The sequence below is a fragment of the Rutidosis leptorrhynchoides genome, chromosome 3 (assembly GCF_046630445.1).
Source record: "Rutidosis leptorrhynchoides isolate AG116_Rl617_1_P2 chromosome 3, CSIRO_AGI_Rlap_v1, whole genome shotgun sequence".
Taxonomy (NCBI): Eukaryota; Viridiplantae; Streptophyta; class Magnoliopsida; order Asterales; family Asteraceae; genus Rutidosis; species Rutidosis leptorrhynchoides.
This window is the reverse complement of record NC_092335.1, coordinates 147059627-147085698: the sequence shown is the minus strand read 5'-3', so window position 1 is coordinate 147085698 and position 26072 is coordinate 147059627. Positions and strand designations below refer to the sequence as shown.

Sequence of the window (26072 nt, the reverse complement as noted above, 5' to 3'; positions counted from 1 at the left end):
TCATTGTAACTTTATGCACGAAAAATATCAATAAAAACTCTTTAGTTGGTCCGTGAAGTAAAGTAATCACAACAATTACATATAACCACGTTAAATATTGTGTCGATTTTATTTTTCGCCACTACAAGAAAGTATGTATTTTATAACGTTTTTTCAATAATTTGTTAACGCTTCAAATTGCGACCTTCTACATCTTTGACGCTTTGTCCCGGCGTGGGAATAATCGGTGTTACAAAATTTGAGTAGATTCTGACGCTTAGGTGTGTTAAAAACATTTTAATTTTCTAACACCTCTAAGTGTTGAAAGCCTTCTAATTTGTGACACTTTGAAATGTCAAAAACCTACTAATTTTTAACACTTTCAATTGCCAAAAACCTTTTACTTTTGACACACCTAAGCGTTACAAATTTATTAGTTGTTGACGCCAATAGATGTTAAAACCCATTTACTTTTAGACACCAATAAATCATTCTTTTAACTATTATAAGCGTCAACTGATGCGGATATAGGTAATCGTCAAAAGCTTATGGTACTAGGCATTAAGGGTGGATGATTCTCACACACTGTTTTTTGATCCTCACACACCCTTTTACCCTATTATTAGGGAGGAGTTCAAGTAAATTGGTGTGTGAGGATCAAAAAACAGTGTGTGAGAATCATCCCCAGCTGAAATTATATTTTTAATGAAAAAAAAAAATATCACCAACAACATTTCTTAATGAATAAATCATCATTAAGGTCATTATAATAATCCAAATACATTTAAAATACACTTCAACAAGGGCAAATTGCCCAGAAAGGTAACATAAATGCCACCTTTTTCCGATTAAGGGTATATCAGTTTTTTTCTTGCCCACAAAGGAGCTTAATTTCAATTTAGTGCATAAAAGGTGTCTGATTGAAAAATAGTGTCAATTGAGGTAATATCTGACACGTGGCATTATACTATATTATTTTTTGCTTAAGTGTATATTCCATGTTATCATTTCAAAATATAAATTTTTTGTTGTTGTCTATTTGTATATTCCATTGAAATCAGTATTCAACAAACACACACCAAGATCTGGAAATGTATACATTTTATATTACATATATATAAACATATACATTTTATATTAAATTTATAAACATATAAATTAACAATTGGGCAACATTAACGATGATGGTGATGATGACGATAAGATCCGGAAATGGAAACGATAAGATCTGGAAACGGTAACGATGATGACGAAAAGGACCGGAGATGATGATGACGAAAAGGACAGGAGACGGTGACGGTAACAATGGTTTGACATGTTTTCACCTTGAAATTGTTTGTGGAGTTTGGTCTTCTGTTTCAAGAAACGATTAAGTGGTCGGCGGTGGTCGGAAGTTGTCGGCTGTGGTCGGAGGTTGTCGACGGTGGTCGTAAAGTTGTCGTCGGTGGTCAGCGATCGTCGCATATGATGATGATGAACAAGAGTGATGTTGAGAATCGATTTGAACACTAAATGTGATGCCCCGTACAAAATTAACGTGTACGGATCATCAACAACAGGATCATTACAAGGTCGAACACTATATGCTATTTTAAAATAAGTTTGCATTCATAAGAAAGGGTGATGTCATAACTAACATCATAAGTTTTACAAACGATAATAGGCTTCTACGAATAGAAGCAATTAACATAAGTACGAGACCCAAAGGTCATTACAAATTCATTGTTTCAAAAGTAACATAGTTTGTGAATGCAAGGTAAACATTTTATGCAGAGACATCTCTAACAAAAGCAGCGGGAGTCTACACAGCAAGACTACTACAGCGGAAGCATCAAACCTCTAAGCACCTGAGAAAACATGCTTAAAAACGTCAACACGAATGTTGGTGAGCTATAGTTTAAGTATAACAGTAATGTAAGGTAGGCCACGAGATTTCAGTGTTTCAAAACAGTATGAAAAGTATATGTTCAACCGTGGGCACTTGGTAACTAACTTAACGTAATATCACCCCCTAAAAGTACACTTGGCGAGTGCGTAAGTTTACGAAGTATTAAACACCCGTTAAATGCTAGCGCGACTAGCTCGAGTGGGGATGTCAAACCCTATGGATCCATATCTAAGATTCGCGTTCACCGGTTCAAAAACCAGTGACTAAACGTTACCGAGCTAAGGGGAAAGTTTATGCCGTTGTTGTCACGTCCTCCAGATAGGGCCTGGAAGAATAACGTGACTTAATATATCAAATCACAGTTGTATAAACGAGAACGACTCTATATGAGACGTTTTATTGAGTTTTGCAGCGGAAGATAAATAGATTACATTAAATGTTTTTAAATGAATTGGTAAGTAATGCATGAAGACTCCAAGCATGGCAAGCAATCATCATCAAAGCAGCAGATATACAGCGGAAGCAATATTTAAGTACCTGAGAATAAACATGCTTAAAAAGCCAACACGAGGTTGAGTGAGTTCATAGGTTTGTCATAAATAATGATTTCAGTAATAGTGTTAGACCACAAGATTTGTTTTCATAAGTAGATCACTCAGATCCAGTCAAGTTGATCTCCCGCAGGATCAAAAAGTTATGCCAGTACGTGATATTTAGACTAAACGTTGTTTGCCCCGTGACAAGTTGTTCTGTCCTTGTCGTTTTAATTTCATTATTAAGTAATACAAAGACTTAGTCAAATGTATCGGGGACGTTACTCCCGATAGGCCTATCCCCAATAATTAAGAATGCCGCAGCAATTAAAAATATCACTGTAGGAACTTAGTCGGACATAGCCGGGTATAGCATAGTTTTAACAGTTGGTACTGATATTTAGACTAGACTTTCAAGTTTGCCCCGTAACAAGTTATCGTTTATACTTGTCGGTTGGGGACTTGCTGGTCATAGCCCAACATATCACAGTTTAATAGTTGGTACTTGTGTCAAACGTATAAAACAGTTATAAAAGTTGCACATGTATTCTCAGCCCAAAAATATAGATAAAAAGGGAGCTATGAAAACTCACGATACGATACGATAGTTTGTAGTAATTGTGCGTTTGATGGTATTGAAACAAGTGTAGGTTTGTCCTTGGATTCACGAACCTATATCAAGTATATATATTAACACATATACTCGTAATCAAATAAGTTTATATATATTATTTTAATTGTTATAGATTTCTATACATATACTTGTGTATATATATTCTATGTATAAGTATTTGTTTGATAAGCTGGTATTAATAATGATAATGAATAATGGGTTGTATAACAATAATAATACTATTGATTATATTTATTGATGATTTTGAAAATAATTATTATTAGTCACTTTGCTAGTAAAAATGATAACAGTAGTTTTTAAATAACATGAAAGGTTTAATAATAATGATAATGAAAATAATTTTGATAATAATACTTAATACTTAATAATAATAATAATTTGTATTGTTTTCAAAATAATAATAATAATAATAATAATAATAATAATAATAATAATAATAATGATAATAATAATAATAATAATAATAATACTAATAATAATAATAATAATAATAATAATAATAATAATAATAATAATAATAATAATAATAATAATAATAATTCTTAATCAAAATAATGATAGTAATATTTAAAATGATAATAATAATACTTAAAATAGTAAAATTAGTAATACTTTTAATAATACTAATGATAATATTAATAATAATACTTACTAATAATACTAGTAATAATAATTTTTAGTAGTAATAATAATAATAGTAATTTATAATTTTAATTTGAATAATACTTGATAACTTTTATTAGTAATAATAATAGTTAAAATCATAATAATAGTGAGGATAATAATTATAATGCTAATAATAATATCAATAATAATTAAAATAAAAACATTGGTAAAGAGAACTACCTTGAAAAGCTTTTCTAAAAAAAATTGCCCAAGATGGGGCTCGAACTCGAGACCTCTCGCTAACCCGACACCACTACAAACCACTGAACTGCCAACTGCTTTTCTATTTTATAACCAAACTTAATTTTATTTAACCCTTAAGATCTGGTCATCATCTTCTTCACCAATTCGCATGACCAGAGTTCATTACCAACTAACAAGAAGCTTCTTATTAAATTTTAGGATTTATAAATAATTACAGAGATGATTAAAGGTTGGTTACATTAATTAAAATAGAAAGAAAAAAAAAACGCTGTAACAGCACGTATGAACTCAAATTTCAAATTCGAATTTTTAGAACTTTTTAGACCACGATTTCTACACAAAATAGTTTGTAAATCGTTCTTAGAACCTTTTCAAATCATCAATTGATCCTAAAACGTCAAAATGAACTCGAATTTCACGATGAACACATTGTTTGAGTTTTCTTTGACTCGAAAATTAAAGATCGATATGATGAATTGGACGTTGTGCTTTTGCAGATAGTTTTAGTATGAAATTCCTAACATCACTGCATTTAAAGATTTTGAAATGCAATACGAATTCGAGCTTTTGACCAAAAGTTACTCGTACAGAGTTTTTCGAGCTTTTAATGAGTTTTTCTGTTTCAATTCAATTGAATCAAAAACTGTAATGGTTAGTGGTATTTGATAAATGATAATGTAAGGTCGTCTGTGTTTATAAACAAAGAAAATGTGACCGATTTATATAAATTGAGTGGATGTCGACTAGATTATATCGTGAGCAAGCAAGAGAAAAAAAATAATATAAAAAGTGATTGATAAAAATGGGTGTCGACTCAGGAAAGCAGATCATGAAAGCAGATAACCATGATTAATATTAAAACAGATACAGCAGATCAAAGGTCGACCTAAATTAGGTATTTATCTCCTTTTCATTCTTTTATAAATATATTAATAAACTTAATACTAATAATAATAATTTCATTAATAATAATAATAATAATAATAATAATAATAATAATAATAATAATAATAATAATAATAATAATAATAATAATAATAATACTTTTAATATTGCTAATAATGATAATAGATAATAATAATAATGATAACAATAATAATTTTAATGACAAATTATCATTTTTAATAATAATAATGATAACTATATAATGTCATTAATAATAATGATAAGTTGTTTCAATATGATATTTATAATAATTTTTAATAATTTTAGTAAAAGTGTTAACACTAATAATATTAATAATTTATTTTATATTAATGATATTAGTAATTAATAATAATAATATTCAATGTTAAAAGTAATTAATGAATATATTGTTTAAAACAATATTAATAATAATACGTAATTACATACAAATAGTTGTTCGTGAATTGTCGGTATTTGTCGAAGTTTAATGAAATTTAAATCAGAAATTTTCCGGGTTGTCATAGTTGTATAACCCACACATATATAAAGTTTAAGTACTCGTGCCTAGTATATAAAACGTAAAAAGCGCATGTATTCTCAGTTCCCAAAATAGTTAAAGTAAAAAGGGATGCTATAACTCACAGTGAAAAGTAGTAAAGTCGGTACGAGATAAGTAAGCAAGTAGTTGGTCCGAAATGTCCTCAACCTAAGTCAAAAGTTACTAAGTCAGTAAATCGTTTCCAAAGGTTTAGAAGTATGTAAATTAGGTCTTAAGTATCATCATCATCAACAACATAAGTAAAAAGTAAAGTAAGTTTTCAATCAAGAATAGAGATCGAAACAAAGACTAACTTCGTTCAGCTGCTACGACCTCTATAAAAATCGAAAAGACGCGTAGTCAGTGGCTATGGCTCCGTATGTGAGTCCTCCAACTACTGACCAATTTTCAGAACCAAACTCGTCTTCGTTTGACCGTGGCAACGGTTTAAGTGCTAGTAGGTTAGAAATTACAGCACAACATTATAAAGGTGTAGTGACTTTCGGAAGGCTATAAATCCTAAACCGTAAATCGGATTAAGACGTGTCCTAAACGAAAAGTCATCTACTCGAATCGAACAATCTGGAAATCAACCTTTCCAGTAGCCGCCCAGGTGACTGATCAGACCTCAAAAACAGTAAACAAAAGCTCCGGTGGGTTCTTGGTGTTTGATGTTCATCACGGTTCTCATCCTTGATGCTTGTAGCTTCAAGTGTACAACTCGTTGATGTGTTTGCATCATCTTTACTAAGTTTTGACCATCATGACACTAGTGTATGTCTAAGATATGTAGCACAACTCATTTAAGGGTTGTAAGAAGGTTGATGAACCAAAGTTACATCAAGATCTTAGATCTGACACATACATGAGTTCTAATAGTAATATTAAGCTATAAACTTGAATGTAAACTAAATAAACAAGATCTTAAGTTGTAGAACTTAGATCTTAGTTAGATCTTGAATATCCTAGACTAAAAGTCTAGATCTAGTGTTCTTAAGTTAAACACTAAGTTATGGAACTTGGATCTTTACTTTAATAAAACCATAAGTTATGAAACTTAGATTTTTATCTTGTAAAATGTATATAAGCTTATAAGCTTTTGTTTTAGACAAAATTTGGAAGACCATAAGCTATAGAAACTTAGATCCAACATAAGTGTTTAAAGTTATAACTAGAAAGTTTAACTTCCATGTTCTTGAACTTACAAAGTTTAAACTTTAGTTCCAAAAAAAATGAGATCAAGTTTAACTAGCAATACTTGACCAAAATTAAATAAATGACTAATTGAAATACTTACAAAAGAAAGAAATAAACTAAAGTTACAATTAATAAGTTCATGTTTGTTTCATACTTAAGAAGATTCAAGTCAAAGCTTGGATCTTAAGAAAGTAAACCTTAAGTTTCCAAAACATGAACACAAGTAAGATCTTAAAGCTCATGAACTTTAGATCTTTATAACTTTTCAAGTGTAGAACCATAAGCTAACAAGCTTAGATCCTTGTTCTTGGTTTCTCATCAAACAAAGGATGGAAGAAGCAAGATTCATGAAGATACAAACTAGAAAGTTTGATCTTTAACAACAACAAACAACAAACAATCAATTTGATGATGATACTTGGTGATTTTTAAAGGAAAAAGAAGAAAGAAAAATAAATATATTACTTACAATTTAGAGAGAAAAGTTTAGAGAGAAAGTAGTGTAAGAAAGATGTGTGAAAAATGAAGTTCAATACAAGCATATAAGTAACAAAAAAAAAAAATAATATGAACTCCCTCTCCACCCATCTAGGTCGACGGTTTAGAGGCTCCAAAAGGGGGTAGTCAACTTTGCTTTTTCATGTGTGGGAGAGTGGTGTTTGCTAGAAAAGTGTATAAGTCAAATACATGGGAAAGTGATCATGCATGCTTGAAACATTTTTGTCTCCTCACTAAACTAATTAATCCTAGTTTAAGCTTAATGTATCACTAGCATAATGATGGGCTCACAATTAGTCCATTAAGAAATGTAGGGTGGGCTTTGATAGTCCAAGTCCATTAATATAAGCCCAAGTATAAGTATGTAACAAATTAGTAAAAGCCCAAGTAATTAACTACTTACATTACTTAATTAGAAATAATTAATAACAATTAATTATGAACGTAAATAATATTCGAAATATTATTCATGAAAAGCACGTGTCGAAAAGACGAGTCGGGACATTGAAATGTCAAATACGGTAACAAGTAAAATGTATAAGAATATATTTAGTACAACGCAAGTATTAATAATAAATATTATTAATATAGTTGGAAAATCCAGGGTCGTTATACTAAACTAGTTATGTGTTTGAAAATTTGAAGCTGTGATTTTGTTGTATGAATCTTTTAAGCAGCACTATTTAATATGGTTTTGATAAGATACTAAAAATAGGTAGATGTTGACAATCATTAATTTAAGAGTTTATAACTACCTTTAGTGATCTGACTCTTGGCTATGGACTACTGATATTAAAGAGAAAGGAGAGAGTAATAAATCTTATTAAAGTGAATGGTGCAAAAATTGATTACATTCGATCCTATATTTATACTATAAATTTTACTGTGCAAGTAACTATTCAAATGCATGCGTAACTATTATTCAAATTGACATCCACAACCATTCTTGACTTTTGATTTCTTAACACTCCCCCTTGGATGGCAATTTGTTTTCATTAGAGAACAACTAGTACTGCCTCGTTAAAAACCTTGCTAAAGAAAACCCAGTGGGAAAAAAAACTTTAGCTGAGGGAAAAAGAGTGCAGCATAGAGTTGACTCTCCCTTAAGTAGACATTGCTGAGCTGTTACATCTTTTGAACATGCCTCATGCCAATATTGTGAGTATGCGTCCTGAAAATAGCAGTTGGAAGTGCTTTGGTGAAAAGATTAGCAGAGTTTTTGCTGGATTGAACATACCTCATTTCAATCTGGTTGTACTTAATGAGATCTTGAGTGTATGAGAAGAATCTAGGAGGTACGTGTTTTGTTCGGTCACTTTTGATATACCCTTCTTTCATCTGTGCTATGCAAGCTGCATTATCTTCATAGATAGTTATTGGGCTTTTATCGCGTTGTAGTCCACAAGAATCAGTAATGAGTCGTGTCATTGATCTCAACCAAAAACATTCCCGAGTAGCTTCATGTAATGCAATCACTTCGGCATGATTTGATGATGTTGCAACAAGTGTTTGTTTTTTAGAACGCCATGATATTGCAGTACCTCTATTTAGGAATCCATATCCATTTTGAAATTTAGATTTATGTGGATCAGATAAATAACCTGCATCTGCATAACCAACCAAATCTTGTTTTGATTCGTTAGAATAAAATAATCCTAAATCAGTAGTTCCTCGAAGGTATCGAAATATGTGTTTGATCTCATTCCAGTGTCTTTTGGTAGGAGCTGAGCTGAACCTTGCCAACAAATTAACTGCAAAAGAAATGTCAAGTCTTGTACAATTTGTAAGATACATAAGAGCTCCAATTGTACTAAGATATGTCACTTCTGGTCCCAGAATATCTTCATGATCTTCACATGGACGAAATGGATCAGCTTCAACATTGAGTTATCTAACAACCATAGGAGTACTTAATGGTTTTTCCTTGTCCATATTAAAACGTTTCAAAATCTTTTCAGTATATGTTGTTTGATGTACAAGTAAACCATCAGGCATATGCTCAATTTGTAAACCAAGGCAATACTTGGTTTTTCCGAGATCTTTTATTTTAATTTCTTTCTTTTAGAAGTTGAACGATAGATCCGAAAACTTTTCTTTTATTGAGCGATTCAAATTCAGCTCATATTGCTCTTTTCCAATTGAGTCCAATCATGTCTATTTTGACATGCAATGACAGATTTTGGTTCCAGATCATCATCTTTATTCATGATGTCATTGTAAGATTATATGAAAAATCAATATTTGTCATTTTGTTTCGGTTCCATAATATTACATAATTTATTGCAATTTATGTATTTACATCGTCAATATCCTCTGCAGAAGGAATATTGATTTGTGGTTCTTCTTGAACACCTTTTTTTTTACCTCATTATCAGCTCAGCTGATTTTCCTGTAGCGACCCGACAAAATCGTCATTGACGGCGCCGTCTACTTAGGTCCCGTTACGTGGTCATAAGTCTTTAAAATGACGTTTGACCAAAATATGTCGCATTCATTTCAACTGTAAAGATGTTTCAAGTTTACAAAAGTAGTTCAACGACTAGTTACATTACAACGTTTAACGTACAAATGAAACCTATGCGACGCGATTTAAAAGTAAGTCAAAAGATGCTCCATGTATGCATGTATACTCGACATCCAAGCAAGTATCAAAAAATAGTGAGCGGAAGCATGTAACACCTAAAGTTCAAGGACCTGAGAAAAACATAGAAATCTGTCAACGAAAACGTTGGTGAAATCATAGGTTTAAGTAAGTAAGTGAGTAAGTACAAATGAACCACAAGATTTATAACATTGAAATAATAGTAAACCATTCTAAAATTTGTTATCACGAGCACCCAATTATCAAGGCTTAACTTTCCACGAACCCCATCACAATAGTGTTAGAACATACACTGTTTCTCGAAAATATATTTCATCCGAATAACGGTAGCGAACCTTCCGAATGAGGGTTTGTCAAACCCGTATGGCCACGCAACATAAGTTCTCGCTTACACCCGGCAAGTGTAACTAATGATAATCGAATTGAGGATTTTTGTTCTAACTCGTATGTAGAATGTTTGTTTTCGTACTTGCGTTCACTTTGTAAAATAAAACGTTTATGTTTTCTCACCCCAATGTAAGTTTAAAAGAGTAAAATTTGGACTATGATCTCACCTTGAGTGCACGAATGTAAATTTACTTCACAAAGTAAACGTGTGCAAGAACGAATGCTAGTCTTGACCTAATCAAATAGGTTGTATCAATACCGGTAAACACGGTCGGTTAAAGTTGTTCAATTAGTCATATGGCTCGTTACAACTCGATTAATATATAGCATGTGAATCACGTTGTCAAGTTTCATGCAAGGTACAAGTATAAAAGCATGTTAGGACGATTGCATAAGTATTTGGTTAAGTTTGAATAAAAGTCAACTTTGGTCACGTCAAAGTCAACGAAAAAGTCAACACATTCGGGTCGGGTCTCGGACAATTTTTCTGAGTTTTATAATCATATATGAGCATGTTAGAACAAGTTACATGTTAATCGGAGGTGCGTAGCATAGTTAGAATTAAACAAAAAATGACTAAGTAGATCAGTCCCTGGCAGTTCATTTGGACGGCGTCCAAAGGTTCTGGACGGCGTCCAGCAATGAAGCACTGGACGGCGTCCATAGGTTTGGACAGCGTCCAAACTGGTACACAGGTTCTGCTTGCTGAAATTCATAAGTGCACGAACCAAACTCTAATCAAACACAACATATGATCCGGAAACACTTATAACATGTATCCTATATCGTTGGAAAGGTATTTTGACGAGGAAAACAACTAAGCACATTTCATCAATCAATCTAACATTTATAACAACCAAAACCGCATTAAATGTTCACCATTAATTGCATCCAAGTTCATAAATGCACATTGATGATTCGGGAATTGAATGCTCACATATAATACGCCGTTTCGTAGGTAATTACGCATACGATACAACTAACACTTACAAACAACATTGTCAAGCATTTAATGCATCAAAATTTCATAATTAAGTCTATCAAACCCTAACCAAAATCATAAATTTAACAATTATGTTTATGAAGCTTTTCCATGTTAACCTACACACCAAATTGAAGCTAGTGATGCTAGTAACACATTTAATACATGCACTTTTAACATCTAACAACATTTAAGCAACCAAATCTCAAGATCAAACACACCCATTTCAAGTTTAAGCTAGTTACATCAAAATGACAAGAACAAGCATACAAATCATATATTCATGTTAGACTTGAGCCATAGACACTAATTAACACTTTTATAAGTTAAAAACATCAAGAACAAAGAATCTAGTGATTTTAGAAAGTTACCCAAACTAGATGAAATCGGTATGAAATTGAAGAGGAAGATGCAAGGATTTCAAAGATGTAATTTGTTTTGCAAAACTCTTGCTAGATCAGAAATAGATGATGAATCTTTGAATTGGGTGTTTGAGAGTAAAAGGTGAAAGTATCAAGAGTTAGGAGGTGAATGAGTGGAAGAGATGAGGTTTGACCACTTTGACCTAGTCACAACTTAGGTCCATTGGCAAGTTTAGTCCTTCAAGTTTGAAGCGAGTGCGTGAATTACCTAAACGAAATATTTTAAAACGCGTATTAACGGAAGATGTTATAATTATATAACGGACTTTAAAATAGATAGACGGAAAGTAAACGGAAAAAGGCGGGATGTTACATTTCCTTTTCGAGGATTTTTATTTTTGGAACTAATTTGTCTTCCACGTTTCAGACGTGACAAAAGACTCATGAGTGACATTATTGCCAGCTTTTGGAATTTCAATTCTTGCTAGAGCATTTACTGCTGATATATATGATTTAGTCATTCTTTTTGTATCTGTAAATGCATCGGTCAATTTATTCGCAAGTTTTTGCATATGCATTTTTTTTTTAATTTTTTGTTTCGCATTCTTTTGTGCGAGTATCAAGATACCTTAATTGATGTTCACATCATGAAACATCATTTTTTTTTCATTTCTCCCCCTAATCTAGGGAACAATTTTTCATTAAATTGACAATCAGCAAAAATGTGCTGTAAAAACATCACCCGTCATGGATTCAATATATCTTATGATTGAAGATGTTTCATATCCAACATATATTTCAATCCTTCTTTGAGGAACCATTTGTTGTGGTGGTGCAATTAAAAATACACTGCACAACCAAATGTTCTAAGATGGAAAATATTTGGCTCTCGACCAAAATTAAGTTGGTAATGGAGAATATTTATGACTTGCACTTGGTTTAATGCGAATTAATGTCGCATCATGTTAATTTACATGTCCCCATATAAATATTGAGTGTTTTGTACTCATTACCAATTGTCTAGTTATTAGCTGCAAGCGTTTATCTATTGATTCAGCTAAACCAATTTTGTGTATGCACATGAGCAACTGGATGTTCAACAACAATCCCTGTAGACATATAATAATCATTAAATGCTTGAGATGTTAACTCACCAGTATTATCAAGTCTCATCCTTTTAATGGTATAATCAGAATAATGTTCTCAATTTAATAATTTGTGCAAGAAACTTTGCAAATGCCATATTACGGCTTGATAACACACAAACATGAGACCATCCGCTAGATGCGTCTATTAGAACCATGAAATATCAAAATGGTCCACATGATGGATGAATTGGTCCATATATATAACCTTGAATTCTTTCAAGAAACATTGGTGATTCTTTCTCAATATTATTTTCATTAATCACCATATGTGCTTTTCATTAATCACCATATATGCTTTTTCATTAATCACCATATGTGGTTTTCATTAATCACCATATGTGGTTTTCATTAATCACCATATGTGCTTTTTCATTAATTACCATATGCGCTTTTCATCATATATCCTTTTCACCATATGCGCTTTTAATCATATGCGCTGCGCTTTTCATCATATGCACTTTTCATCATATGCGCTTTTAATCATGCTGCGCTTTTAATCATATGTGTTGCGCTTTTCATCATATGCGCCTTTTATCATATGCGCTTTTAATCATATGCGCCGCGCTTTTCATCATATGCGCTTTTTATCATATGCGCTTTTAATCATATGTGTTGCGCTTTTCATCATATGCGCTTTTCGGTGTTACATAGGTATTTCTCATTTCCGGTTATCATTGACTGATAATCATATCCATTATGATATATATCAGAGAAACTTAACAAATTTCTCTTTGATTTGGGAGAAAACAAAGCATTGTTTATCAGAAAATTCGTACTATTTGGTAATATGATTTTTTGCCTTTTCCGTTCCTTATATCAAGTTTGCAAGGCCTGATATTGTATTTATAATTCCTTCATTTGATTTAAATCAATGAAATATTTCTTAGATTTGATCATAGTGTGTATGTTACCACTATCTGCAATACATAGGTCTTTACCATTTAATTGATGTTGTATTTCAGCAGGATTCATACTAAAACTTCAAATAAGATAAACAAATAATGAGTTATATTTCAGCAAGATAATCAAATTATATTACCTGCAAACAAGTTACAATCTAAAGTACATAAAAGATGACACTTAATAAACATATGCGTTATGGTCTAAAACCATTTGTTTATGAGTGATACATAACAAGCTAGACATCTTAGAAAATTCAAACCATTCAAGTCTCAAGGTAGCTCAGGGTTTATTTAATCAAGATTTTTCAACAGATTCACTCTCGTTTTATTTTCTTTTGGGACTTATTTGTAGAGATAAACAAGATGTTCATGTATTCAAGAAATACTAGACTGATGATCCACGTTACCTGATCATTAATAAGAATCTCCGGGATTCTTATAAGAGCGTCTACTAACATCTTCAATTTTATTCTTTCATGGATCACCGTTATTTCTTGATAATTAATATCGTATCTATCTTTGAGTATTTTCCATAATACACTTGGATCTTCGATCATATAATATGTAGATTCCAAGGACTCGTCAATATGTTTGCTAAGAAAAATACTTGCTATTGCTTTCTCTTGTTCGAAACAATTGTTATTCTCATTCAGGGTTTCTAAAATACCGATTGATTCGAGATGTTTTTCTACATTCATAACCCATGTTAAGTAGTTGTTCCCACTTGATTCTAAAGGAGCAAATTAAAGCCTTTTCAAATTCGACATTTTCTATTATCAAAAAGATGAACAACATAAATCATAATCATAATCAACTTCTATTCATAAACAAATAATAAAATGAAATTAGAATCATTTTAAATTCATAAGTAGCAAACAACAGAATAATGGCATGATTACAAATGATAATACCACAAGAGCATGATAGAATATAGGTTCATCCGGTGGTATATTAGCAACAATGATGATAGTTAGTATGACTAATACAATAGGAAAAATCATCCTTGTGTGAATCATCTTTACAAATTTTTTTTTTTTTTTTAGAGTGGTAATCTTAGAAAATGAAGATTGATTTGTGAAAATGTGAAAACAGAGATGTTTATTTTATATTTGAAAAATATAGTCGTTGTAACGTCGTCAGTTGACGTTAACAACCGTTATGTATATATGACCGTTGTAACGTCGTTAGTTGACGTTAACGACTGTTATGTACTCGTTGTATTAATAATAATTTTAATAAAAAATTTTATTAGTACAAATACGATTACTATAAATACATTTAGTATAAATACGAAGATTAAGAGAATAAACATATTATGCATAAATAATAAATTTTAAGAATAAACATTAGTATGCATGAAATAAATAATAATTAATTGCATAAGTAATTATAAATGTTAGATAACATAAATATAAATGTTAGTGAAGTTAATAAGAGTTAGATTATAGAAATATAATTCAGGCGGTACAACTGACCATATATAACTTAAATAACATAAATATAAATGTTAGTGAAGTTAATAAAAGTTAGATTACATAAATATAATTCAGGCGGTATAACCGACCATATATAACTTAAATATAAATGTTAGTGAAGTTAATAAAAGTTAGATTACATAAATATAATTCAGGCAGTATAACCGACCATATATAACTTAAATAACATAAATATAAATGTTAGTGAAGTTAATAAAAGTTAGATTACAGAAATATAATTTTACTTATGATGATAATAATATTTACCTTACTAATAAATAATAGAAGATATCGTTAAAGAATTTCTTACCTTGATTAATGACTTGTGCTTGCTTAGATAAACCTTGATTATACGGAGCACTTCGTGCTAATAACGTGTTGTAATTTAAGAGTTTATAACTACCTTTAGTGATCTGACTCTTGACTACTGATATTAAAGAGAAAGGAGAGAGTAATAAATCTTATTAAAGTGAATGGTGCAAAAACTGATTACATTCGATCCTATATTTATATTATAAATTTTACTGTGCAAGTAACTATTCAAATGCATGCGTAACTATTATTCAAATTGACATCCACAACCATTCTTGACTTTTGATTTCATAACATTTAAAACTTTTTACTTGAAGAAGAATGATGATGTTAAATGATGAAGAAGTTTTAAAAATAAAAATAAAAAATAATTAATTTCAAAGCTATTGACATGAAAATGACATGGATATAAAAAAATATAAAAAATGACATGTGGAATATACAAGTCAGCAAAAAAAATAATTTAAAAATGCCACATGTCGGGTATTACCTCAATTCCAACCATTTTTCAATTAAAGACCCTTTTAGGCACTAAATTGAAATCAGATTCCTTTGTGGCAAAAAAAAATTATGATATACCCTTTATTAGAAAAAATTGTCATTCATGTTACCTTTCTATGCAATTTGCCCTTTCAACAAACTATATCAAACAAAACATCCTTCAGGTCTACATTCTTCATTGCGTCATTCAACTACATTTTGACTACAGTTGAACTTAAACATATATTGCAAGTACATTAAAACACACTTAATCACATCCTTATTCACTATGGCCTGCATTAAATAGATGACAAAGATAAAGTTATATAAACTGTTTACTAAACATAAAGCTGATTCAAAGTTTGATGACATAAATATGTACCAAGTCTGCAAATATTTACCAGGTCTGCAAACCGATTTCTTCAAACATATGATCAATGTGGACAACTCTCACGCGATGCACCAGACGAGGGCTGGAAAAAAAGCATACTAATTTGAGTCAAGAACATGATTAATCAATAAAAAGGCTTAAATCATCACCTGGGTATAAAAATTTGGAAGGGCAGAATAGTCCATTATTTAGATGCAGTCTGTTCCACAACTCAAATACAAACATCCCATGGTTCTTTTCATCGCATATAAACAGACAAAGCTTATAGAATCAAGACTTACATCAACTATCAATTGAAAATGTCAACATTAAAAACTTACAGTAGAAAGAACTTGTTAGCTACAATGTTTACACCTTCATAGCTCCTTATGAAGTTCTCCTTTCAGGTGGACTCTTTTCGGATATATCCATAAAAATATGGTAGTTCAGATATACCCATAAAAATATGATACATTTCACATCATATCATATTCTAAATTAAATTAAATCATTATTCATTAACAAGAAACCAAATCTATTGAACGATAGGTCATTCAATCCTTGGGAAATAAAACTAACCCCTTATGATAAGAGGTGCTTGTTAATCGTCTTGCAAAAAATTGGTGTTGGGCACATAATATGGCATGTCTGCACAATAACCAATATCATTAATATTAACTTTATCACAAAATTCAATTATTTTATATCTGAATCAAGTACAATTAGCAATAATGGTAAAGTATTATACATGACATCCTTATTCTATAACAAATTTACCACTTCTTGCATCAAGAAACGGTATGTTCAATAAAGACGCAATTACATAACTGGGAATAAAAGATGTATAGATTCATGACCTTAAGGAGATGATTTCACTTACAATATCATAAGCTTTCTCTCGGTATATATATGTCGAGCTATTTTAACTTGCGAATTAAGCATCTAGTAATAAGTAGATAGTCCAAAGTCACGTACCTACTTGGGTATGCATGGAGTTAAATTGTCAAGGAACACATAATACAACTAATACTTTTTGAATTGGTATTATCCATCACTAACAACTTGTTATGATAATAATCAATTATATTAACCATAAGATTATTTCTAGAAATATACAGAACATTCTTCTGCATAGATTATATGTAAGAGGTGGTGTTCACAAACAAAAGTACATTTGGTTATACACTTTATTCATACTGCAAAAGTACATTTCGAAGATGATGTGATGCATCAATTTATACTATAGGAGCTGTATATATGGCTTCGAAGAGACATAAATACATCTATTAGTTAGAAAAAAAAAGTAAATGATAGGCAAACCTCGAGTGCTGTCCGTACTACAGTAATATCATTGTCGCAATAATGATGATTGTCTTACTATTAACTGGAGAAATGTTAATCCTTTCACATTATGTGCACACGATCATAAAACTTGTATCACATCTATACAACATACATTAATCTGGTCATGCAGTTCATTGGTGCAATATGTCAAACACTTGGTGTGCACTTTACATTGTACTGTACTACTTATAAGCAATCTGTTTCAGATCAAGTTCGACTTCAGCTTTTAAAATTCAAAGCCTAAACCCTAATCGAGCTCATCAAAGATCAAAGATTGAATTGACAGAATCAAAATTAATCATTTAATAAATTCAATAAATTTATGAAAAATTCTAACTAATTGATTGATATAAAGAACTTATGAAGCCCTAACTCAACAAATTCATCACAAATGAATTGATGAAACCCTAACAACATATAACGATTAGTGCAGAAATAAACGTAAGATCAAATATTGATTAACCTTGTAGCATAAGAAGGATGAATTCAACGATATGAGCCACCGTTGTGTATTGAACATTAAGCGGTAGAACACTTTATTTGCGACTCAGGGGCGAAAGTGTTAAGGGGCAGGGGCCAGCCAGGTGGATTTTTTTTTTTTTTTTTTTTTTTTTTGAGTTTTTCGACTTTGCATCCAGTGATTTTATTTTTTGCCCTCAAACTTACATATTTTGCCTCAAAACCTTCAAATTTTGCCCCAAATTCTCCAACTTTTGCCCCAAAATTTTCAAATTTTGCCCCAAAATATCCAACTTTTGTCCCAAAATCTTCAAATTTTGTTCAAAAAAATTGCTACGATTAATTTTTTTTTTTTTGCCCCCGGTGAAAGAAATCCTAGTTTCGCCACTGTTTGCGAGGGGAAAATAGTGAGCCACTGGCCGGTTAAATTTGAATGATGACCTCAAACGCATCTATAGTCGAGCTCTTGGCTTTTGCATTTGATGAAAACTTTTTCCTTTCTTTTTAACGGTTACAAGCGTTATTGATGTATTCGTTTTTGACGTTTCCAACTGTTGCTTACTTATTTTTTTGGACGCTTCTAAAAGTTAGTATTTTTTTCTAATTTCCTAACGCTTTTCAGTGTCACTCATTTCTTCTTTTCCAACACTTTTAATTGTTAGAATTTGGTGAAACTTAGAAATGTTAATATTGTGTCAACAATTTTTTTAACTGATTAAAACGTCACCAATTTTTAAATTTGTGACGTGTTAAAGCATTTAAAGCTTTGTAACAGTTACAAATGTTATAAATATGATGAGTAATTTATTTATTTATTTATTTATCTACATACTAATTAGCATGGTGGGTTTGGTCGTTTAGGATCTCCCCACCTTGCCAAACGACAATGCAAAAAAAAAAAAAAAATTACCCCCTACACTTTAATGCAACTTTCAAGTTCACTTTCCAAATCAAGGGTACAAAACATAAATTTTATTATTTTATTTAAAAACCTTAAATAAACTTCACCTAAATTTTCAACGGGACATATTTTCTCGCTCGCCGCGTTAAATTTTTACGAGACCACCGTTCAACTCAAAATAATTTTACGAACACAATGCGACTAACTATACGTGAAACGGACATCGTTAAAAAAACACTAAATATTTCGGGCTATATTTCATACATATACATGCAGTACAACAAACAACCCAACCTACTAAATATAATAGGTACCAAACAACGAATATCCAAATTCGACCGCGCGTTGAATACAACTGCAGCAACGCGCGGTCGAATTTTTTTCTAGTTTATAAACAATTATAAGCGTCAAAAATTTAAGTTTTTCTCCACGTTTGCAATAAATGTGAAAAAATAAGTGTTAGGAAATTAACTTTTATTTGTAGTGCGCGTTCTTACTTTTGTTTATTTTTGATGGTGAGTGATTTGCTTGAATCACTTGCGTTATTTGGGTCTTAAAACTCCCAACCAGGGTCGGTTCCAAGAGTTTTGTTGTTTGGTGCGAGATGACAATAAGATGTCCCAATTAAGATTTATTAACTTACTACATGTAGTGTTTGAAAAGTTAGTTTATATTGCTCATTTTCACATCAATATCTTAACAAATAGTACGTACAGTATAGTGTAATACTTTGAACAGACAAACTATATTTAAAAATGATAATGTTAGAACCCCGAAAATTGCATAGATTGTGTGCCAAGCCTTAGAATGGTGGAATATAGACGAGGGCTATATATATTCCACAAGACATCCTTAGAAGTGAGACATTCACACACATAGTCAAGCACTTAATCGAGTTCAAGAGAGTTGTGGAATTAGTCAATCTTGACTGTTTGACTAATTCTCTCAACATTCATATCAATATACACGATATTCATACGTATTTGGTCCTATCAATTGGTATCGTTCCACGACTTCCTTGATCTCTATGAGATTTTTGTTCCACGGCTTCTTTGATCTCTATGAAGTACATTGGCTATTGTTGGTTTCTGTGGAATTCCTATGTCTTTTATATAACCCTCATCTAAAGGACCTCTTGGGAGTATGATTAACTCATTTCTAGAGTTCTAACAGGTAATGATAATTCATATTATAAGTCAAGTCTGAGATCGATATATTCATAAATTAATTCTAATATCAAAACTAAGTTATTTTCTAGTCGGAATACTGTGACTTCATACTAGAAAAAGATTAGATTTCAAAAATATAATTTAACTTTTTACTAAATTATTACATACTATGTAGAATTTATTTAAGAGGGAATAATAACCACAACTTATTATATCAATATAGTAAAATATTACTTCATAATCAAGAGTTATCTAAATAAACACTACTCTGTATAATTCTTATATGTAACAGAATCTATAAACATCAAATTTGTATAGAAACATTGTGTAACTCGTTTAATATAACAAAGAATCAAAATAGAAGAAAAAAAAAGAAATATAAAGATAAATAATTTTTACTGAGTTAAATATATGACGTTTTGAAAGTCACTAGATGTCCTCGACATTTCACAATTACCAATTCATTGTTACTTAAAATATTCATATATTTTCAAAAAGTACATGTAAATGCATTACATACTTGTATTATAAAGTAATGTACACATTTTCTCCCTCACTACAACAAATTTATCAATTGTTCACGCATATTTTTACACATTTGTAAGAAAGTGTGAGCTTTTTGTCAAATTTCTTACACTTATAAATATGTATAAGTTTGTTACATTTATAAATGTTGAATGTTATTCAAATTTCACACTTAAAATTGTAGGAAAAGTTACTTCACACTTATTAGTGTGTACAAACACAAATTTAATCACATTTAAAAATGTGAGTAAAATTTGTTACACCTCATTTCTTCACACAAGGGAGAGCGTGAACAAATCTAGTGCGACAAAATTAACTTAACACTCTTAAGTGTGGTTACATTTATAATTATAAACACAAATTAGTGTGAACTTTTTTCTCCACACTTTTATGTGTGAAACTATAATGATATTCTATACTTATAAATGTAATACATTTACACACATTTACAAGTGTGAGAAATTTAACAAAGAAGTACACACTTTTTAAAAATGTGTAAATTTATGCGCGGTTAATTAGCAAATTTGTTGTATGCCTCCAGGTCACTCCACCATTCCCTTCTTCCTTATTCTCATTCATCTCTTTACCCATTCCTGCAACTTTTTTTTTTTTTTTTTTAAGAAAAAAATCTGAACACCATATTTGATGCCCTTTCTAACTTGATGCCCAGCGAGGTCGCACCTACGGCCCTACCTCAGGTCCGGCTTTGCTCCCAACACTAATGACCATTCCCCTTCGCTCTTACGGTCTTTTGGATGTTAGGCAGCATTTTAGGTTGCATTCTTAGAGTTTAAGGCGGTCAGACAACAAAATGAATGATTCAGATACCATCGTATTAATATTAATATTAATATTAATATTAATAGTTAGTCTAATATTCACAATTCCCTTCTAATGTAATAGTACATGCATGGTTAATATATTGTAAAACTGTACTTTAACAGTGCAATACTTAACTTAAAAGACGATCCCATCAACAAAAAAAATGTGTTATATTTTTGAAAGTGATATATTTCGGTTGTTTCAATATTTACAGAATGTCAGTGAGGACACCTTGAAAATGTCATTTGAAAAGATTGCATTAGCCACAGAAAAGTTCAAAACTGTCATTGGAGGAGGAGGTTTTGCCACGGTTACTGAAGGAAAAGTTGGAGATAGTATCATTGTTGCAAAGAAGCTAAATAAAAGTGAAGGTCAAGGGGAGCAACAATTTCGTAACGAGTTACAAATTCTTTACAGGTATAAACATGAAAATATCATCAACCTTGTGGGATATTGTGACGAAACGGATGCAAAAATAATTGTTTTGGAGTATGCATCTAAAGGAAATCTTGATAAATATTTGGATGATGCTAAACTTACATGGAGAAATCGACTTAAAATATGTGTTGACATTGCAACTGCACTGAAGTTTCTTCATGGAGTTGATGGAGACAAAAGCGTAGTGATACACAGGGACATAAAATGCGCCAATATTTTATTGTTCCATGATTGGAAGGCAAAAATTGGTGATTTTGGTCTTTCCTTGATGTATACATTAAATGAAGATTCAAACTATGTCATTGATGGTGCTTGTGGTACCCAAGGCTATGTTGACCCAGTGTACCTGGAATCGTGTTTCTTAACCATTAAATCTGATATTTATTCATTTGGTGTTGTTTTATTTGAGATCTTGTACGGGAGGCCAATCTACAAAATGCGTGAACGTGAGATACCGGATCTTCTCGGTTTTGTTAAGCACAAATGTAAAGAAGGAAAACAAGATGATTTGGTGTTTAAAGATATAAAGGAGGGTATTGTGTCAACATCCTTGACCACATTTTTAAACCTTGTCATTAAGTGTTTAGACAGAGATGGAGAAAAACGGCCTACGTCGAAAGAAGTTCTAAATCTACTTAAGAAGGCACTTGAGTTACAAGTAAGTAATCTTGATTTTTTTTTTTTTTTTTTTTTTTTAAAGTCGTGTATGCTAGCTTAATACAGTATTTTTTTAGTTATTAAAACAGCTTATTTTAATGTAATAGTGGTTCTAAAGGTTTTAAACGGGTTTATAACCGGAGTAGAGATTATTAGTTAATGATGGATGAATAAAATAAAAGACACCTAATTCCCTTTGAAATTAGTGCAACTTTCGTCTAATCTCTATAGAGATAAATGTTGTAATAAGAGATGCATAACAAACTATTTTATTTAACAATCACATTTTCGCGTGCAGGTAGATAAGTTTAAACAGTGGAGGATTAAATCAGAAGACATACTACTGGGCAAACGTGAATCTCTAAGTTTCGAGGGCCATAGTAATCATGATCTTTGGAAAACAGAACTCATCTGTTATGATAGAGAACGTCTCCGCATTAAAGGCGTGAATGAAGAAGAAGAAGAAGAAGAAGAAGAAGAATTAACCAAGAAACGCTACACGGTAAAGATAAAAAGGATCGATACAGAGGCATATCTTGAAACAAACCGTAAAGAATATTCGTCCACGGAAATTGAGGTTCTCAGCAGTTGTAACCATGGTAACATAGAATCTTTTATTGGATTCTGTGAAGAAGATACTTGGGTGTATATTGTCACCGAATTTGTTTCCACTGATTATCTTTATAATTATTTGGATGAAAGTATTCTTTCATGGGAAAAGCGTTTAAAAATATGCTTGGACGTGGCACGTGGACTAAACTACCTACACAATGAAATGGAGGACCAAAAGATTGTAATACACCGTGATGTTAATAGTAAGAACATTGTGTTGGACAAGAATAAATGGAGTGCAAAGATTGTTAAATTCGGATGCTCTGTATTCCTACCTCCAAATCAAAAAGACGATGCTCTTCGCCTTAATGAGATTCCTAAAGAAAATTATTATACGGATCCGGAATATGTCGAGACCGGTAAATTGAAAAGAGAATCGGATGTATACAGTTTTGGAGTAGTTATGTTAGAGGTCCTATGTGGGATGCCTGCGTATTATCTGTGGAAAAAACAAAGCTATGATTACAAACGTTATGTAATGTATGTACATGATGATGATTACAGGAATGCTGCGCGTTTGGGTAGATGGTTTGTCGACAAGAAGATAATTAGGGAAAAGATGGATCCTAGTATAAATGGCGAAAATGTTGGAAACAATTTTTCTTTAAACAAAGGAATAAATGAAGGTTCTCTGGACACATTCATAGAAGTCATGTATCAATGTCTGGCACCAAAGCAGAATCAACGTCCAATGATGAAAGTGGTCGTCGAAGAGATTGAAAAAGCAATATCCTTTCAAGTAAGTCAATATTTTTATAATGCAGTTTATCTTCTTCTACTTGTTATGCTGATCGTATAACTAATAGTAAATAATATAATTATGATTATGATAAATAATGATAATAACGTGGTGTGTGATTTTAAATGACATTGATTTAAAATGTTTTTCTATAAGTTCGAAGAAAAAATAAAAGAAAATAACCAGTGGCGAAACTATGATTCTCAGTCTTATACCTATACCGGGGGCAAAAATTTTCAACAAAAGCTATAAAAAAAAAAAAAAATCACCAAATGTAACCAAAAAACGACACAAAATGTACGTTAAACTAGTAGTTTTCTCTACGTAAACGCATATGATGGAAACGCTTCATTATATCTTCATCTTTAACTTCGACTAGAGCTTCTCTTTCAATTACATCTTCATATTAGTTATTTTAAATAACTAATATGTATTTATAGGAAATGAATTCGTAGAAACACTAGACAAGCAATTGAACTCCACAAACAAGAAATGGTATCAAATCACTAGTCGAATTGTATTGAACCCGAATGACTAATCACTTAGATCATAATACATGATACAAGATAATAAGGAGGAACAATGGTGTTCTCATACAAATTATCACAATTAATCAAAGTCTAGTAAACTAATGAACCCTACATTCTTATTTATACAATGGAGAAAGTAAGGCTAAGCTTGGCATTTGTCTTGCACATGCCATCGTAAATGATACATGAAAATCCCCTCTCCTTCAAGACATGTTTGTCCCCAAGCATGTGGAGCAGTAATGTCCATAGCCTGTAGTAGATCATGACAAATTGTTGGTGCATAATCCCTAGTTCTTTAATGATTGTAATGGACATTAACATTTGGACTTTACTGTTTACTTTATTGGTTATACTTTGTTTGACATATATTATGAACCAAGACAATACGATGTTCGAACTGTTGGTTGGACAGTTCTGACCATCGACCGAGGGAAGAGACCCTCGGGCGAGGGACGACGACCTTCGGCCGAAGGTCATAGACCTTCGACCGAAGGACACTGGAATCAGTATAAATACGTGTTACGGGTTACAGATTAATGTTACGCACTCCCACAACCCTAATAGCATTCTATCAGTTCCAGAGTCGTTCCTCCACAACCCCAACCGAATACCAAACCCTAGTACACCGAAATCTAGGTTTTCCCATAGGTTTTAGTGATCCGAAGGTGATAAAGTATTCGATTCAATACGATCCATTGTTTTCCGCCTTTAGGTCGTTTGTTCAATCAAGATCCGAGTCTTAGTAACAACAAATTGGTATCAGAGCATTTGGGTTACCGATTGAACGTTTTTGAGTCGAATTTTTGTGTTAAAAGGTGTTAGGGTTTTCGTTTGGTGTTTAGGATCAAAAGTCTCTTTTTCCACGTTATAGTTTGGTGTTTTTGAGTATAGTTGAGGTCGTTTTTAGTATTAAAAGGTTTCTATCGGTTTAGTTTGTCGATTTTGGTCAAAAATTAGAGCCTACAGTTGATTTTCCTTCGAAACCCACGTTTTTCTGGAAAACCTACTGACGAACTACCTTCGGCCGAACGTCATTTACCTTCGGCCGAACGAATACCTCCATCGGTCGAAGGTCATAGTCCTACTCCCGAAGGACAAAGTTTGAGCCGAGTGTCTTAAGTATTTCCTTCGACCGAACGTAACCTTACCATCGACCGAACGTAACCTAACCTTCGACCGAGTGTCATATTTTCTGAGCCGAGTGTCTACCTTCGACCGAACGAGTTAAATTTTTGGAACACCTCACTTTGTATCGTCCCTCGACCGATCGTCACGTGACCTTCGGCCGAACGACAACACCTTCGACCGAACGACCCTTACCTTCGGCCGAACGTATAACTGATCAGAACACAGATTTTGGACAATTTGAACTTAAACTTAACCACTTAAACCAATTAAACATGTCTGACACTAATGAACAACTTGCACAACAGTACGCCTTAGCAATTAATCCTGGATTACAGAAACTGATTTTGTCCGAGAGTTTAACAGGTTCGGCTAACCGTAGTCCGAAACTCGAGAACTTAAATGATTTCTTAGATTGGAAGGGTCGCTTCCAAATCTACTTGAATGGTATCGATGCAACTCTCTGGGATTATATTTTGATTGGCTACGTATGGCCAACCGTGGTTGTGGGAAATGACTTACATGAAAAGAACAGATCGGAATTTCAAGCCGAAGAGAAGGCTGCGTATGCACAAGAATGTAAGGCATATGCCCATCTTACGCAAGCCTTGTCTCCGGAAATCTTTCATCAGTTCAAGCAGTACTCGACATCCAAAACTCTTTGGGATGCTCTTGTAGCTGCAACAGT

General features: G+C 32.0%; 1 protein-coding gene and 1 long non-coding RNA gene across 3 annotated transcripts in view; one reads left to right on the top strand and one right to left on the bottom strand.

Annotated features, from left to right (window-relative positions):
- The window catches only part of LOC139896894 (uncharacterized), an 84511-nt gene that overhangs the window by 39675 nt on the left and 18764 nt on the right, over nt 1–26072 (top strand). Inside the window, exons 5-6 of the mRNA XM_071879535.1 lie at nt 21498–22379; nt 22677–23729. Of these exons, the coding sequence (XP_071735636.1) occupies nt 21498–22379; nt 22677–23729 (1935 nt within the window). The remainder of the gene's footprint in view (nt 1–21497; nt 22380–22676; nt 23730–26072) is intronic.
- LOC139896893 (uncharacterized) lies at nt 15817–16695 on the bottom strand. 2 transcript variants are annotated; one of them, XR_011776355.1, is made up of 4 exons: nt 16405–16695; nt 16234–16318; nt 16095–16166; nt 15817–15987 (listed from the first exon to the last, which is right to left on the bottom strand). It is a non-coding gene; the product is annotated as an uncharacterized lncRNA (long non-coding RNA). The 2 variants fall into 2 exon arrangements; XR_011776354.1 differs by having other exon boundaries at nt 16234–16695.